The 16,191-nt window shown below is 37.1% G+C and overlaps 1 protein-coding gene across 8 annotated transcripts in view; it reads right to left on the bottom strand.

The window, feature by feature from the left end:
* The window catches only part of PHF14 (PHD finger protein 14), a 177,095-nt gene that overhangs the window by 144,010 nt on the left and 16,894 nt on the right, over positions 1 to 16,191 (bottom strand). For all 8 annotated transcript variants that reach the window (XR_012088290.2, XM_020781667.3, XM_020781680.3 and 5 more), the window contains exons 5-11: positions 14,130 to 14,289; positions 7,871 to 7,982; positions 6,552 to 6,689; positions 6,093 to 6,239; positions 3,223 to 3,493; positions 2,105 to 2,211; positions 788 to 883 (exon numbers count right to left, since the gene is read on the bottom strand). Coding sequence is in view for 7 of the 8 variants with exons in the window: in XM_020781667.3 (XP_020637326.3) it covers positions 788 to 883; positions 2,105 to 2,211; positions 3,223 to 3,493; positions 6,093 to 6,239; positions 6,552 to 6,689; positions 7,871 to 7,982; positions 14,130 to 14,289 (1,031 nt within the window). In the remaining variant the exon portion in view is untranslated. The remainder of the gene's footprint in view (positions 1 to 787; positions 884 to 2,104; positions 2,212 to 3,222; positions 3,494 to 6,092; positions 6,240 to 6,551; positions 6,690 to 7,870; positions 7,983 to 14,129; positions 14,290 to 16,191) is intronic.

Here is a 16,191-nt window from a genome sequence, read left to right as displayed (position 1 = left end):
GGTTGAAAAAATTAGAAATATAACACCACAAAGTATTATAGATGAAAACAAAATAAAAATAAGGAGTAAAAAAAAAAAAGAGACAAAAACGTGGTGGCTCTTCAAATACCACTTATGTCTGATGAAGTAGACTTGTCCACAAAAGCTCACATTAAAGAACATAAGAACCAGTTTTTAAAGTGCCACCACATTTTTGTCTTTTTTTTACTCTTTATTTTGCTTGCACAGACTGACATGGCTACCCCTTCTACAACTATCACAAAGTATCAATTTATTCTTAGATTCCAATGCACCACTACACCATAAAGAGGTAACTATTTGTGTGTAGCGGCTAGACAACAATTGCTCAGTGTTGGAAGACAGCTGTAGAAATTTCAATGCATGTTTGGGAATCTACGGAAAAACTTACTGCTGACTCACAACTGAGGTACCAGAACTCTACTATAGACTAGTTTCATAAAACCTGGCTTCCTTTTATTCAATAATGTAATAATCATAATGATTCTCTTAGCAATCCACAAGCCACTCATTCTGATTTATGAAAATATGTTTTATGTTAACTAGTAATATTATTTTATATGTTTATTATGTGGAGTCTGATGCTTTATAACTATTTTATGGGTTTCTGTATTGTAGCTTATTAAATATTATTAAATTTAAAAAATACATCCTTTCAGGCACAAAAGGTGACAATCAGATACAGAAAAATCTATTACAAACCATACGATCTGCAAGATGTTTAAAGGGAACAATAACCATGCCTCTTAAGGAATGGGGGGAAACCAACCTGCCCAATAATTCTGCCTAGCACGGCCCATATTCCTTGTCCTTCATTACGAAGTTTTGCATTCATGTTCTGAAGTTCTTCTAAAGATTCACACAACTGGAAAAAAAAGAAGTGAAAACCACTGTGAATGTTATTTAGCACCTCTTTTCCAGGAGGAGGCATTCTTTACTCACAATACCTGTTTAAGGGAGCTAATTAAATAATAAAAATTGTTCAGTCATGTCAATGCAACTGAAATCAGTAAAGTTAATCAGCCATTCAATAATACCAGAAAGAAAACATGGGCATCCATCTGGTTAGTAACAGAGAACCTAAAGCAATTTTGTCTGACAATAAGGCTATAATGGCAGTCAAGAAACATCACAACAGTTCCACTTTATTTCTTTCTGCAACTACATGATATGTACTTCTGCACAAGGAATTCAGATTTCAATGTGATACATCTGCAAACTCTGAATAAGATGAGAAAATATAAAATCACACTATGTCGCATAAGTTTCTCTAGCTCCTTATTTCTTGTACACGTTTTTTGTTTCTGTTTGAAAGGAAGTTTTAAAAAAAGCAACATCTGCACAGTTTCAATTTTTATAGTATTGTCTTCTATTCATCTTAAACAATTTAAGTATATACGTACTTGTGAGCTACAACAATCAATCTTCGGTATTTTTGCACTACATATCTTCTGTATTACGGAACTGATTTTTCTGTAATTAACTGCTTCCCTCAAATATCCGAAAATGAAGCCACTTCAAGCCAAGACTTTCACTTTATGTCAGCATAACAGGAGAAAAACTGTCTTGCATACTGTGGTAGTCTGTGGTTTGTGATATGAAGTAGAAGGCATCTAAGTGAGCAATATGCAACTGCATGGAATTGAATGAATAGCCCCCCCTTTGCAGGTGTGTAGAGCTGATGTCAACAGAAGCAACTATCCCATCAACAGTTTTATGCTGTACAGCATTGAATGAAATGCCCCCGAACTCTGTTATGACTCTATGTTGAAAGGTAAAGACAGAAATTCTCTGTGGCAGTTACCATACACTGGCTGACAGAGGTCTGCATTAATGAGATGCTGCTTCAGCATTTATAGGGAGCAAATCTAGAGAAAGCACGGTAAGAGTGCTACCAGACTGTATGCATGAGGATCTCTTTGCACCAAGTTAATTCATTACCAACTGTTAAAAGATCTAATATATTTGATTTTAAGATTTCATCTAATGTAGGATTTGGTAGGGGGAAGGATCAATGTTTCTATATCTAATCATGCTTCAGTTTTACTTTCAAGATTCACTGTGTTGTTACAATCATATATTTTACCTTATTATATTCCACATGGAGTTTTTCCTGTTCATTCTCCAGTTTATCCTTAATTTTCTTCTGTTCTGCCATATTCTCCTGGATCTGGATCATGCGCATGTTTCTCTCTAAAAAGAAGAGTCAGCACCTTTACAATTTATTTGGTTTCACAGTGCTACTATAACCTCAGAAGTGCTCAGGGAAAAAGTAGCAAAATATTATCATTGTTCAAAAATACCAGGCACAGTCAATCAAAATTATTTAAACATTGACTGGTACAGTACAATATAACAGATACAGGTTGTTGTTGTTGTTGTCGTCATTATTATTAATTAACAACAACAACATCCAGTCAGAAAGACCATGAGGTGGAACCCATATACACGTCCTCTAATATGTCAGCAGCCAATTATTTATCTAAGTGTGCCAACCCAGACACCAGAGTTGATAAATGCAAATAAAGTGTTTGGTGCTCCATCTAGTTTGGTTATTATCTCACTTTTGAGATTTAGAAGTACAAGAATGCAGATGAGAGACCTTGAACACTGCATCCAACTGCACGCCCTCTTTACCCTTGGTCCTCATGCTTTATTTCATCCTTTTAGTATTGTATAATTATTAGCTTAAATACTATATTTCAATTATTGTAAGCCACCTTGAGTCCTTTTTAAGGAGAAATGAATATAGTTTAAATAAATAATACAAAAACAATTAGTTTTCTGCATTAGTCCCTATTTTGATTGAATTTAAGTATACATAAGGTTTCCCTTGTTTCTATTTTACTGGAAGATTATAGTATTTATTGAATTTTATTACTATTGTATGCTGTTTTGAGATTATTTCTATCATAAAAAGCAGGTAATATATTTTATAAATAAAAAAGAGCTGTTGTTACATTTTCCCATAGAATATCACTCATTGCTTCAAAGTGTTATATAGATTTTTTTTACTTGCATAACTAATGGCTGCTACATTTGTTAAAACCTGAAACTAAGAGATTACACGGATCATGCATAGATACACAATTGGCTAGCATAACCCAGCTCTTTTATATATAAGACATCCTTCCAGTTTACAGAAGGATCTATTAGGTGACTACTGAAAGCTCTTTAAGAAAACTTCAACATCTTTCCTCTTACCAAGATAATAATTCACAAAATCAGCAGTTAGGGCTGGTTGTTTGTGCTTTCGTCTTCCATCAACACTGGAACTGGTATCTGAAGTATCCACTGGAAATATGTCTGTACTAATTCCCATCAATTCTGCTTTGCGCATTAGCTTCCGTATTGCAGAAGCGCTGCTAGTGAGCGGCCGTGGCAGCTTCTCTCTTGGTACCCAGGCCTGTGGCCTTGTGGTACGTGCTAGTTCTGCCTTAGCACGATACTGTTGTAGTCTGGCATTAATTCGGGCCTACAGATTTTTAAAAGCATATAAAAACAGACAAATGAACATATTAATACTTTTACTGTACACATATATTTTAAGTGGGAGGAAATGAATTTTGATATTCCAAAATGATGGTTTAATAATATGCTTCCATACTGAACCTATGACAAGAAGACATAATGTTTAGAGAAGACCTTAAACATCTTTAAAGTCATATACTTAAGTCTTCAGTATTCCCAAAGCAATTTGGTAATGATGTTATTTCAGTATTTTGTTTTTATTCCATCATGGAAATTCAAAATCCTTATGGAGAGCTTCACTGGATCGGACCAAAGGCCTATTTACACAGGCATTCCGATCCCACAGTGGTCAACTAGATGCCAACAGAAGATTCACATGCAAACAGATTCAGTAGCTCTCACAGAGTCATATTCCTCATGAACTGGCATTCATAGAAATGTGTGCTGCTTATATACTGCCCCATAGAGCTTAAAACACTCGCTAGGTGGGTTACAATTTAATAATGAAGGCTACACATTGCCCCCCTCCCTCCCGAGATGGACGCTCAATTTACTGACCTCAAAAGGATGGAAGGCTGAGTTTAACTACTGTGCCACAAGGCTACAGTTGATGTAAAAATCCATACTCCAAACACTCATACTCATACACTGATCATTTATACTCCATGAATTGGTCCATCTCCCTTTAAGGCATCCAATTAGGCAGCATCACCTGATTCTGGGCTAACAAATGCCACAGCTGAACTATGCACAGCGCAAAGAAAATACTTTGCTTTGCTGTTCTTAATCAACATGGTAAGAGAGGGTGAAAAGCCTCTTCCTATATAGACTTGCCCCATATTTTGCATAATTTTATACATCTCCTGTAATATGGTCCATGTGGCCTTCAAAGACATTTTGGAATCTTCAGTCGGTTCAAAATGCTGTAGCCAGCTTGCTAACTGAAGCTTGTTACAGGGACCATATAACTCCCTTGCCGAAACAACTTCACTGGCTGCTAGTCCATTTCTAAGCCCAATTCAAAGCGATGGTTATGATCCCTAAAGGCCTTATATGGCTTGGGTCCAGGCTATATGTTTTGATCCTGACACCATTGCAGGCATGTTTGGTGAGAGTCAAGAAAGGACATTTTTGGTGGCTGTTTATGGAAGCTAGATGGGCCCTTTCTTTGTGGTCCTTCCGTTGGCAAGAAAAAAACCTTCCTGTTTAAACTTGCTTTTAATTTCTAAATACCCTAGCAGGATTGGAGGTTTCAGTAGAGGATGCAGAATGTTCGATTTTTATTATGTGTTTAAAATGTATTTGAAATTGTTTTGAACTAATGATGTTTTTAATAGTTATAGGTAGAGATGGGGGTATTTGTATTCATATATGGGCACCCCCACACAGCTGGACTTAACAAGGGTCTGGACCCCCAGGGCCAGACAGTCCACTCACTCTTCCTTCCAATTACTCCCAGAGTTCTGCTCGGCTAGCCTCTCCTGGAAATTTATTTATTTATTTATTTATTTATTTATTTATTTATTTATTTATTTATTTATTTATTTATTTATTTATTGGACTTATATACCGCCCCATAGCGCAACAAGCACTCTCCGGGCGGTTTACAATTTTAATTATACAGGCTACACATTGTCCCCCCTGCAAGCTGGGTATTCATTTTACCGACCTCGGAAGGATGGAAGGCTGAGTCAACCTTGAGCCGGCTACCTGGGATTTGAACTCCAGGTCGTGAGCACAGTTTTAGCTGCAGTACAGCGTTTTAACCACTGCGCCACGAGGCTCATGGGAGGGAAATGGGAGGGAGAATGAGTCTCTCTGCAAGTATTCTGAGTTGCTAGCTGAGTGGCACTCTGGGAGCGATTGAAAGGTTGACTGAGGCCACCAGTGCTGGCGGATGAATGAGTGGACGGTCTGGCCCCAGGGGGCTGGACCCTTGTTAAGTCTATTCATATTCATATACAGGCTATTCATATTCTTATATGAATACCCCCCATCTCTAAGTATAGGTTTAACTGTTCAGTAACTGCCAGTAACACCCATTCCCAATTTGGACAGATATTTCTGGAATTCTCTGAATTCCTTTCTTGTTTTAGTTATTGCCCAAAAGGATCACCAAAAGTCAGAACTGATCTGATGGCACACAATCATTATACTCCATAAGGAATGAATCCATCTGTCACTTATTTCCCAAGGAGGCATCTGTTCCTAACTGCTTTCCTAAGTCTAACCAGAGCTACTTCCAGTTAGCTGATAACAGCACAAACCACAGGGAAGCAAAAAAGTTATACTAAGTAAAGTACTGGGATAATAGTAAAGAAGTAATTAAACTGAAACTTAGTCAGGACCAAGAAAGCTAATCAGGGTTGAGATTTGGAGAGGCAGGGTGTAATTAGATGAAAGAAGAATGGGGCCATGAGTAGATTACTTGATGATCACTTTATAAAGACTCATATGGCCTGAGAATACATGTTGGACTGTTTGAAAGCAAGTATAGCACCAAAACTTGTTTAAGAATTACTGTTTGAAGAATACTGAAAACTGCAACTTGTGCAGCTCTGGCCTTTCTTTCCTATCCTGCAAGCTTACTGTGGGTATATTACCTGAGCTTCTGGTGAGAGCTGTTTTTCTCTCTCTTGCAAAGACATTTTGCAATAAGACTGTAAAGCTAAATAGTTCTTGCGTTTCCATTTTCTATCCATCCTGTCCGCATGTTGCTTACAGTAAGCAAAAAAGGGGTCTGCAATATCCTGTTCCAAAAGAAGGCAAGAAAGTATAAAACAGTTCCAGTCAGAAGAAGAAAACAGTTTGAAATATGCTACACAAATTCATATACATAGAGTCTGAAGAGAATAGGATTTCTATATTACTTGAACTAACCAGAGACATTTCAACACAAAATAGACAAAGAAGAAAAACATTTGTTTTGATCTAGTTCTCAGTTTCAGGAATAGGTTGTCAAATGGTACAGGTGTATGCCTCAGCCCATTTTCCTGCATGGTAAATAAAATAAAATAAAATAAAATAAAATAAAATAAGTAAAAATAGTATTGTATATCTACCTCTTCTGCTGCAGCTTCTGACAACAGACCTTCCTTCTGAGCACAGGTCACATGGAAATAAGCTCGACACATCCCAGCATCACAACTGATGCAAACTCCAGTTCTAGCAAAACGAGGATCTTCACAAAAACTACATTCCTGTATCAGAACAGTGAGAAAGCTAACAGTTACAAAAGAGAGCCCAAGTACTAACTGCATATAGTATCTAAAAATGTCCTAGAAGATGCTTTCACAAAAGTTAAAATCAAATTTGGAAAACAAATGCCTTCTTATCCATAACACAAGCAAGAAACAAAAACAGTGGGAGAGAAAACCAAAGTATATAAAACTTGATGCACCCTCACACTGAATTGCAGCATTCACTACTCTCACATAGTTTTCACATACATTACGTTTTGTATGTGAACACACATAAACATGTTTGATCCCAAAATCTGATTGGAATGGGCTAATGATTTATTTAGAATATTTCTATCCCACCTTTCAAATACAAGGTCAAGACAGGTTACATGTGATGATTGGTAAAAATCATTGTAGCTAAGTAATAATATACACAAAACCAAACATGGAATATTGCACCATCAAACAACTTCGCTTACCAAACTTCACATATTTAAGTTTAACATTAACGCAAGTTAAAAAATACAGTACCAGAGGATTATTCCCCTCCTGAGAGTCAAATCTGAGGAAATTCTGATTGATGCCAAACTGAGACCTATTCTAAACCTACTCAAGCATTTACTTTTTCAAATCTCATGTATTGTCAAATCAACATTAGTGTGTTATAGTGAAGGATTAATTAGGCTGGCTGCATTAACACTGCCCTGTGATTAATTCTATTCTAACCAAAGCCCAGTGAAGAAACATAAAACTGGGACCCAAATGTGGTTCCTAGCATTACTGAGGCCCTTCGTCATGCTGCCCCAAATTTTTTTTTTTTTTTTAAAGCTCAAAATATCCCTTTAACTACTCTGGAAGGTGTGGGCGTCATTTTGTCATGTTTTAGGACCTCCAAACATCCCTGAGTCTGCCACTCCCTGAAATTACATCATTTATTTTTCAAAAATTGAAGGAAAGGACAGTCTTAAAAAGTCTGGGGTAGGCAAACTTTTGGGGATTTTCTGCACCAGTATTAATACACATGAAATACAGTAGATTGAACTTTTATCTCCACGCAACACAGTTTATATGTAGAGAAAAAAGAGCTTGTCTATATTCTGTCTTCCATATATTTTGAGAGTTAGTACAACACACTACAAAGGAAAACAAAAGAAACAAGGAAACAGTCAACTAAGTTCTCATCTAAAATAAATGTTTACCTTAGCACCATATTTAGAATAGTTCATTTCCGTAAGCGTGACGGGTCTCAATTTGTCAATATCTCCAAATGCTACTCCTGGAACGTAGAGTGCACAAACAATATGGACCCATCTACAACAGAAGAAGAAACTATTTACAATAATTTCAAAAAATAGTGGCTGAAATCCTGTTGTTTTTGCCATGTAAGGCTGACAATGTTATCATGCATAGCAGTTTTTCAGAAATTTAATATTTACGAAGGTCCCAATGCTCCCCCCTCGCATGGGGGGGAGGGTCATGAAATGGTTGTGTGCATCTTTAAGTTCTGAAAATCACCACCAGCTGCAGATTTCAGAAGCAAAGACTTCCTACCACCATCCCACAATCCTGCAGAGACTTTCTTACAACAAAAGGGGTCCCAAGAGATGTTTGGGCCCTTTGGGGTTTGGGTCAGAAATTTTTAATTACTGAAAAATCGCTTTGGCTGATGCCATCATCAACCTTAGGTGGTGTAAGTTTAAACTTTGGATTTCAGTGACTGATTTAGCTGATTCACAGCAAGAAATGTATTAGTGTATTTGCATAGAGAATGTAAAGAATTACATATGTGTAATTGTCACATTTAAATCAAAAAGGAACTACTGAAAAGAACAGTGTTCCCTCAGCCCAGCTTGCTGGCAAAAATAAGAGGAAAGGGGAAGGGGGGAACAACAACAAAATACTGTACTATAGTACTTTAAAAACTAACAGGTTTGTTTCAGTGTGAGCTCTGGGAACAAAATCTATTTATTCAGAAATATTCTATTTTTCAACAAGATCAGCTGAACTATCATGGGTTTATTTACTTCTTCATCTCTAATTTGCCTTATGGCATCTTCTGCCAACAGTGTCCTCTTGCATTCCACACAGGACAAACAAGACAATGTCTGCACAAAAGAAAGGACACAAATCTGACATCAGTAACAGCAAAACAGAGAAACCAGTTTTTAAATGCTTCAACCTCATAGGAGACTCTGTTGTGGATGTTAAAGTGGTTCTTGTAGGGGGAAAATGGAATTACAATAAGAGAGTGAGACAGCAATTTACAAAGGAGTTTATTTTCCCTCTTTAATTTTGCCAACATGCTGAGACAGACTTAAATGACTACTTCTTTGGAAACTGATCTAGCTTGCTAATGACACCTTCTTCAAATAATAGAAACACAATTCTGAAGTGACAAATTACAGCACGGGGGAAAATACCTTTTAAAAATCACAGCAATATTTAATGTGAACTTCAATGACATCTCATATATCCCCTCAAAATACCTTAGACTGATATTTTAAAAGGTACCGTAGCCTCCCTAATATTCCACCAAATTAGAAAATGGACAGCCGAACTCTACTGAGGACCAGTTCGCAAATGGCACACTTCCATACAGTGGTTTCCATTTTAATGAGGAACTGTATATGCAAGAGTTAATGATGGAGCCAACAGCTGGGGTTGTACTAGATGAGCTCTTTCATAAAAGTTAACAAAACACAGCTCAACTATTAAGCAAGGGAGACTAGACAAATTCTTTCCCTTTCCCTGCAACAACTGATCACCAAGACTTCATCCTTTTTCAAAGAGCTTCCACATGTACTACCCATTGCTTTGCATTTCTAGTTTTCGGTGGATGATATGTATAATGGGCTGTATGTTGTGCATTTCATATCAATTGGATTCCAAAGGAAATCAGCTTATAGGACCTCTTGTACATCTTTGTATATTTTTCTTTCGTATTTGCTTGCTTTGCTACAATTTCTTAAGCAGTAACATTGTCAATCTATACACAATTGACCAACTTTCCCCAACCTGGGGCTCTCTCAATGTACTGAACTACAATACCATCATTCTATGAAAATGGAAAAGCTTGCCTTTCTTAATCTGAAGTTACCTCAATGCTTTTAAATATATATATATATATTATTGGGTTTTTTCCCGACTTCTCTATATGTTGTTGCAATCAAAGGTTTATTACAGTATATACAATTCATTTCAGAGGAAAAACTGATTAAATGTTAATATAATATTTTGATGGAACAAAAATGGAAGATGAAATTGTGAATGCCTGTATGATAAAATGGGCTCAAAACATTGGTTATAATATTAAATTAAGTGCCTGGTCACAACTATGGGAACAAAACATCAAAATGACTAAATTTATAAGCTTAAAATAAAACGTTTATAAAATGTTTTATAGATGGTACATAACACCAGAGAAACTAATCAAAATGTATAAAAATGTATCCAATGAGTGCTGGAAATGCAAAGAGAAAGTAGGGAGTTTTTTTCACATGGGGTGGATGTGTAATAGAGCTAAGGACTTCTAGAAAATGATGCATGAAATTGTAGAGAACATTTTATGGGTTAAAATTGCTTTAACACCAGAGGTTTTTCTATTGAACATGATACCATCCAAAATCGGGGGGGGGGGACCACAAGGTTTATTTGATTTTACATCTGATAACTGCAACAAGAATTTTGTACGCTAGCAATTGGAAGACCACAAAGTTACTGACAAAAGAGGAATTTCTTGAGAAGATTCCAGAACTGGCAGAAATCTTGACACACACTAAATGACAGAATAGCAGGAATGGAGAAAAACAAATGGGAACTGCTTTACACATGGGTAACAGATTAGATCAGTACTATATTAGTTAGAATAGGATGAGACCTCAATGCTTTTTGAAAGAACATTCTGAAATGAAGTATGAAATGATTCATGAGAACTGCTGGATAGCTCAGTGGCTTAGGCATCTGGTTGCGGAACCAGAGGTTGGGAGTTTGATTCCCCACTATGCCTCCTTTATAGGGACTTGAATTGATGATCCATAGGGTCCCTTCCAGCTCTGCAGTTCTAATATTCTTAGTATTATTCAAATATGTACAGAGAAGTCAAAACATCAGGCCTATAACTAAGACATGCCTTGCGGTTTTTAAAATCTAAGAAAGTTATCCTTTCTGTGAAATGCCACTGGTGTGTCACACTGGGAGCAATTTTACCAGGGAAATGGGGGGAAATAGTTGCACACTTTCACATTCTCGTCTATTTTTTCTTTTTAAAAGCCAAGGTTTTGGCTGGAGATTTTTGATAGTAAGTTTTAATGCATCCACCCCACTGCACCCTGCAGAGTTCAATATAAAGATACACATCTTCAACAAGCAGCTGCTTCTAAATTTAATTTGCACAGTTTTTTCATGCTCCACTGGTGTATTAAATGCTGCTGCACTCTGTAGGAGTTTATCTATGATAAACCCAACAGCTGGCTGCTTGCTTCACACTGACCTTCTCAAAATGTTTTAGTACATGTCACACAAGTACTGTAGTATTACAGATTTAAACTGCCATTTCAGTATGATTGGCACACAAGTGTCTCATTTCCTTAACCACCTATGTGTGAACTCCATCCTGAATCTTTATTAAAATACACAGAAGTCAGTCAAGTTCACAGCTGAGGCTGCTTCAGCTGCCTTTAATACCAGTGCCTAATTTTTCCCCTGCTCATTTGTTTAGCTGCACATGTTTGAGAACCTTGTAATTAAGACAAATTGGGTAATCAAAGAAGAATAATCTTTCATGTTAGTTCCCCATCCATTTTGCTCTGAGCAACGATGACAGATGTTGGTGATGGGAAAGGAAAAAACCTGAATCACAATAGAGACAATAATGTTACTCCAGTCAGGAATGTAGCATCTAGCAAAATAGATGATTTCCTTATTTCTGCACTAGTGTTTGTGAAACTAAGGGGTACATGCAAAAAGTTGACTAGTTACAAATTAACCATCTCATTACCTATTTAGTCTCTCAAATGGGGAGATCAGAGGAAATCATCCCTCATTACAGAGGGAATTTTAATCGGTTTAGTTTTCATTCAGAAAGGAAAGTCAGGTAATTTTGTTTGCAGCATATGGACGTGGTCTCCTGGCTTTACAGGAGGTCTGACTGGAGTTTGCAAAACACTGTCTTGATACCGTATAGATGGAAGTGGTGACCTGTAATCAAAATGTCACAGCATATTTCTGTCCCTAACATGGTTCCATATCACCTGGAAAAGCATGTGCACAGCATTCTTTGGAACTTACTCATGGTGGCAGGTAAGGAAGATTTCCAAGGACACAAAACAGGCTATCTTTCTTCCTTCCCCACCCTCCTCCACCACTGTGCTATGCCTGAATTGAACCCTTTTCATACTATATCACAATGGGGCAAAAGCAGAATGGAGAGTATGAAATGAAAAAAGTTATTCCTTTTCACCCACAAACCTCTCTGTATCAAAACAAAAAAAGGCTTTAATCTCTAATTCCCCCTTCATAGTTCTAATTTCTATTACAGGGTAGCATGGCTGAAATCCTGCTGCTTAGTGTCATGACTCACAACTAAAGTACACTCACTGAATCAGTGTCAATCTGATGAGTCAACCTCTGTGTAAGTTGCATTAATTCAAAGGGGCAACTTACTCTAGCTGCAACTTACTATGCTAGGCAACAGGATTTCAGCCTGTGACTCCCTTTCTGAACATGATCAACCATTTACAGAACATAAAAGCAGCTGTAATTCCTACCTTTCTTTTCCTTTTTTTCTCTCTCTCTCTGGCTATCCTTAGCATTTTATATTTATCTGTTCTAAGCATTTTGTAAGCCCTAAGAGCCAGCAAGGGTATTTTGTTATTTCAATCACTCAGCTAATGAGGGCCATCTTATAGACCAAAGATCTAGGGGCACTGTATTTTATCATTTATAAGCCAATATACTTTTAAGCTACCTAGGAAACTGTTGAAGTATGCACTAAATGCTACCTTTGGGTTCAGCTGCCTTACAATCTTTCAATCTAACAGGCATATTCAGTGTCAAAGAGAACAAGTGTTACCAGCTACCTAATTCTTCTGAGCAGGAATGTTTCTGTTCAGGGTTCCGATCTCCATCCACCATACAATATCACACTCCTTATTTTCCACTGCTTTTTGTTCTTCCATCAACAGGCATTCAAAATGGCTGAAGAGCACACCCAGTCACCCTAGTACTTCAGAGGAGGAGGTTTGTTTTCAGTTTTAACTTTTCCAGTGTTACTAAATATCTTGGATGGATAGTTGCTAGGTTGCTTATTGTTGCTGCTGTTTCTTAAATTTTTGCAAACCTCAGAGTCCCTCTAAGCATATTGAAACCTCTTGTTCCCTAGTGGTCCTATTTTGGCTCCATTTTTATCAGCACAAATGCCCTGAATTTTCTCTCAAGAGGAAACAGTCATAATAAAACCTTCACCATTTATCAATACTGTTAGTAAGCACTTCCACACAGCTGAACTAGGTACTTTAAAAAATCCAGCCCTATGACAATCTTGGTTTGTTTTCTTTAAACATCTTTATTAATGTATAGTATGACAATATGTTTTTTAAGAACACCAGGACAGCTTACAAAATAAATTGTGTTCTTGTACTCTGACTTATTTACAGAACAGAAAATTAACAGTGGTTGTTGTGGGTTTTTCGGGCTCTTTGGCTGTGTTCTGAACACGGCCAAAGAGCCCGAAAAACCACCAACAACCATTAGATCCCGGCTGTGAAAGCCTTCACAAATACAGAAAATTAACAGTTAAGCAAGATATAGGTGCCAAGATTCTTAAAACTGAAGTGTTATGTTTTTAAATGGAAACACTCAAACTGCAGCCTGCTGACAATGGTTTTGTATGCCAACATAATTTTCAATAAATGTTAAACAGAGGGCCAAAATGAAAATAATGCATCTAAACCATGCATATATGAAATTTATAAATGATTTAACACTTCTAGGACTTCCGATTGCCTATACACAGCATACTGAATACAGAAAAGGGAACAGAACCATGTTCATTCTGACACTGGTGGATGTCCTGCTAAGTCTCAGAGATGCTGTATTAATAAAAGGAGTAATGGCAATGATTAAACTTGCAGGCACCACCATTACAGTTGGCAAGATGGTTGATGCCAGAAAATTATTCCTGTGGCTTGAATAACTGAATGGCATGCTTTGAGTCTCTCTCAACTACTTAGAGTGGTCCGGGCCAGATAGGCGGGGTATAAATCAAATAAATAAATAAATAAACAAACAAACAAACAAATACTTTCGAAGGGTCAGGAAAATCTATTTTCTAACTTGACAGTAACAAAAGAGAGAAAAGTTATGTCTTGAATGGTCTTGGTGATGAGATCAGACCGTAAGATTTATCACAGGTTCACACTTAGAAAAGTATCCCAATGACAACTGTTCTCCTCAACCAACCTGCCAGCATCCGTCTCTTTGAAGATTCCGTCTTGGTTGGGGCACAGCTCACAGCTTGGAGAGACCCCACATTTGCAGGCATCACAAAACCATGGTTCTGTGGAGTTTTCTGAAGCAGAGCTCATTATAGAATCACTCTCGCCATCTACGCCGTAACAACCTAGAAGCATGAGGGAGCACATCAAATCAAACAAAGGAAAGGCCTGTCAAATGACATGTTAACAAATCATGGGGAGGTATGGAATGCCAATAAGTAAAAAGAGATTTAGGGGAGAGCTTCTCTTATTCCCCAAATTGTTTGAAGTACTGTATATAATGCATAAGAGAGAGCTCTATGAATGAAAGGAACTATTTGGCCACACATCCCCATGATCTCAAATGGAAGGAAGCTGAAACCATCTCAGTTCCTAATCTTCTCTGGTAGTAAAATGGAATATTCCCACAATATCAAGCTAAAAACAACTGTTCCTCCTCCTTCTGTTTGCTCAACTCCAGTTATTCTTATCTGGAAACAAGCCAGGATTGGCAAGAAGGCTATAAAGGCAACACTCTTTTTTTGAGGTAAAAGACAGAAGCTCCTATTGCTGTTGCAGGAGATCATCTTGCCGCCACCCCCAAACCTAGAAATGGGCATCATAATCAGAAAAATGGATGAACTGCCTTATTTCTATTTGTAGTGGAGTAACACTGCTAGATAGCTCAGTGGTTTAGGTCTCTTGCTATGGAGCCAGAGACTGGGAGCTGGATTCCCCACTGTGCCTCTTTGACAAGAGCTGGACTCAATGATCCATAGAGTCCCTTCTAGCTCTGCACTTCTAAGATGGTGATGGTGAGTGGGAAAATAACAAGGGGACTAGAACAAGCAATGTGAGACATCAGAAAATGCTCTAGTATTCTACATCACTTGATTATTTTCTGTTTCTAAATGAATAAAAATCCCTGAAGAAAGAGCAAGAAAGTGCTTATAGGAACATGGCTTGGAAGGGTTTATTCAGAGGCTTCAGGCAGTGATTATTTTATTACTTGCCCTGGAAACATACTGTACTGTGTAGCATGTAAATATGAAACAAAGAATTTTTTTTTCAGATAATGGTGCTATGTCTTTAATTCATAGCAAAAATGCAACAGCAATTTCCAGCAAGAGAATTACCTACACTTATACTGTGTACTATATGTTGCAGACATTTTTCTTAAGAAACTCTGCAATCAGTACATCAGAAGAACTGACAACACAGCTGGGGGTATTCTGCTATTATAAACCAGTTAGTGGATCTTAGCACAAAAACAGTTATCAAGAGCGGCAGAACAGAACTTAAGGATTTTATTTTAAAAAAACAAAACAACTGGAATTGTTTGTGGAAGGACATGCCTATACATAAAGGAACATTTTAAAATAGCATTTTTTCAGAAACAGTAAAGAACTTTTGCCCAAAGTTCTACTAGAATATTTGTAAACTCTCATGAGAAACAAAGTGGTATACCTAGTTAAATGTTTATTACAAGCACAGAATGGGAGAAATATACTGATAAAGAGATCTACAGCCTTATAAGAATCCAGTTTAAGAGTCACAGAGCAATTAAGAAAGGCAGAATAATGAGAACATAGAACAGGTAATTAGTCTTAAACACCAAATTTTATTTGGCATAAGCCTCATAGACTATAGCCATTTCTTCAGATATATACACAGTAGCAGTAAATCAAACAAAGTTTTAAAGGGCTATCTCATATGAAAACAAGCTGGATTGAATCTAGAGTTCTATAACTGAAGTTTCATTCACATAACACATTCCTTTAGATACTTGTCTTCCACTTTACCCTAGAGTCTTAGTAAATCTGCTCTGTAAAGGCATTATGGAGTTATGGTGGCAAATCATCACCTACACCAATTTCAAGATTCTTTCAGGAACAGAAGTATTCTTTGGGATTCTACAGATTCAGCCTAATGGAGCTACAAATATTATTATTATTACCGCTACAATTACTGTAGAGAACCCTTATCTGCAGGATGAGTATCTCCCGATTCACTTATCCACGGTCTGAAAATATTTAAAATATTACAGT

Source organism: Pogona vitticeps, chromosome 6, assembly GCF_051106095.1.
Source record: "Pogona vitticeps strain Pit_001003342236 chromosome 6, PviZW2.1, whole genome shotgun sequence".
NCBI classification, from domain to species: Eukaryota; Metazoa; Chordata; class Lepidosauria; order Squamata; family Agamidae; genus Pogona; species Pogona vitticeps.
The sequence above is the reverse complement of the archived record's forward strand: the minus strand, read 5'-3'. Positions and strand labels throughout refer to the sequence as shown.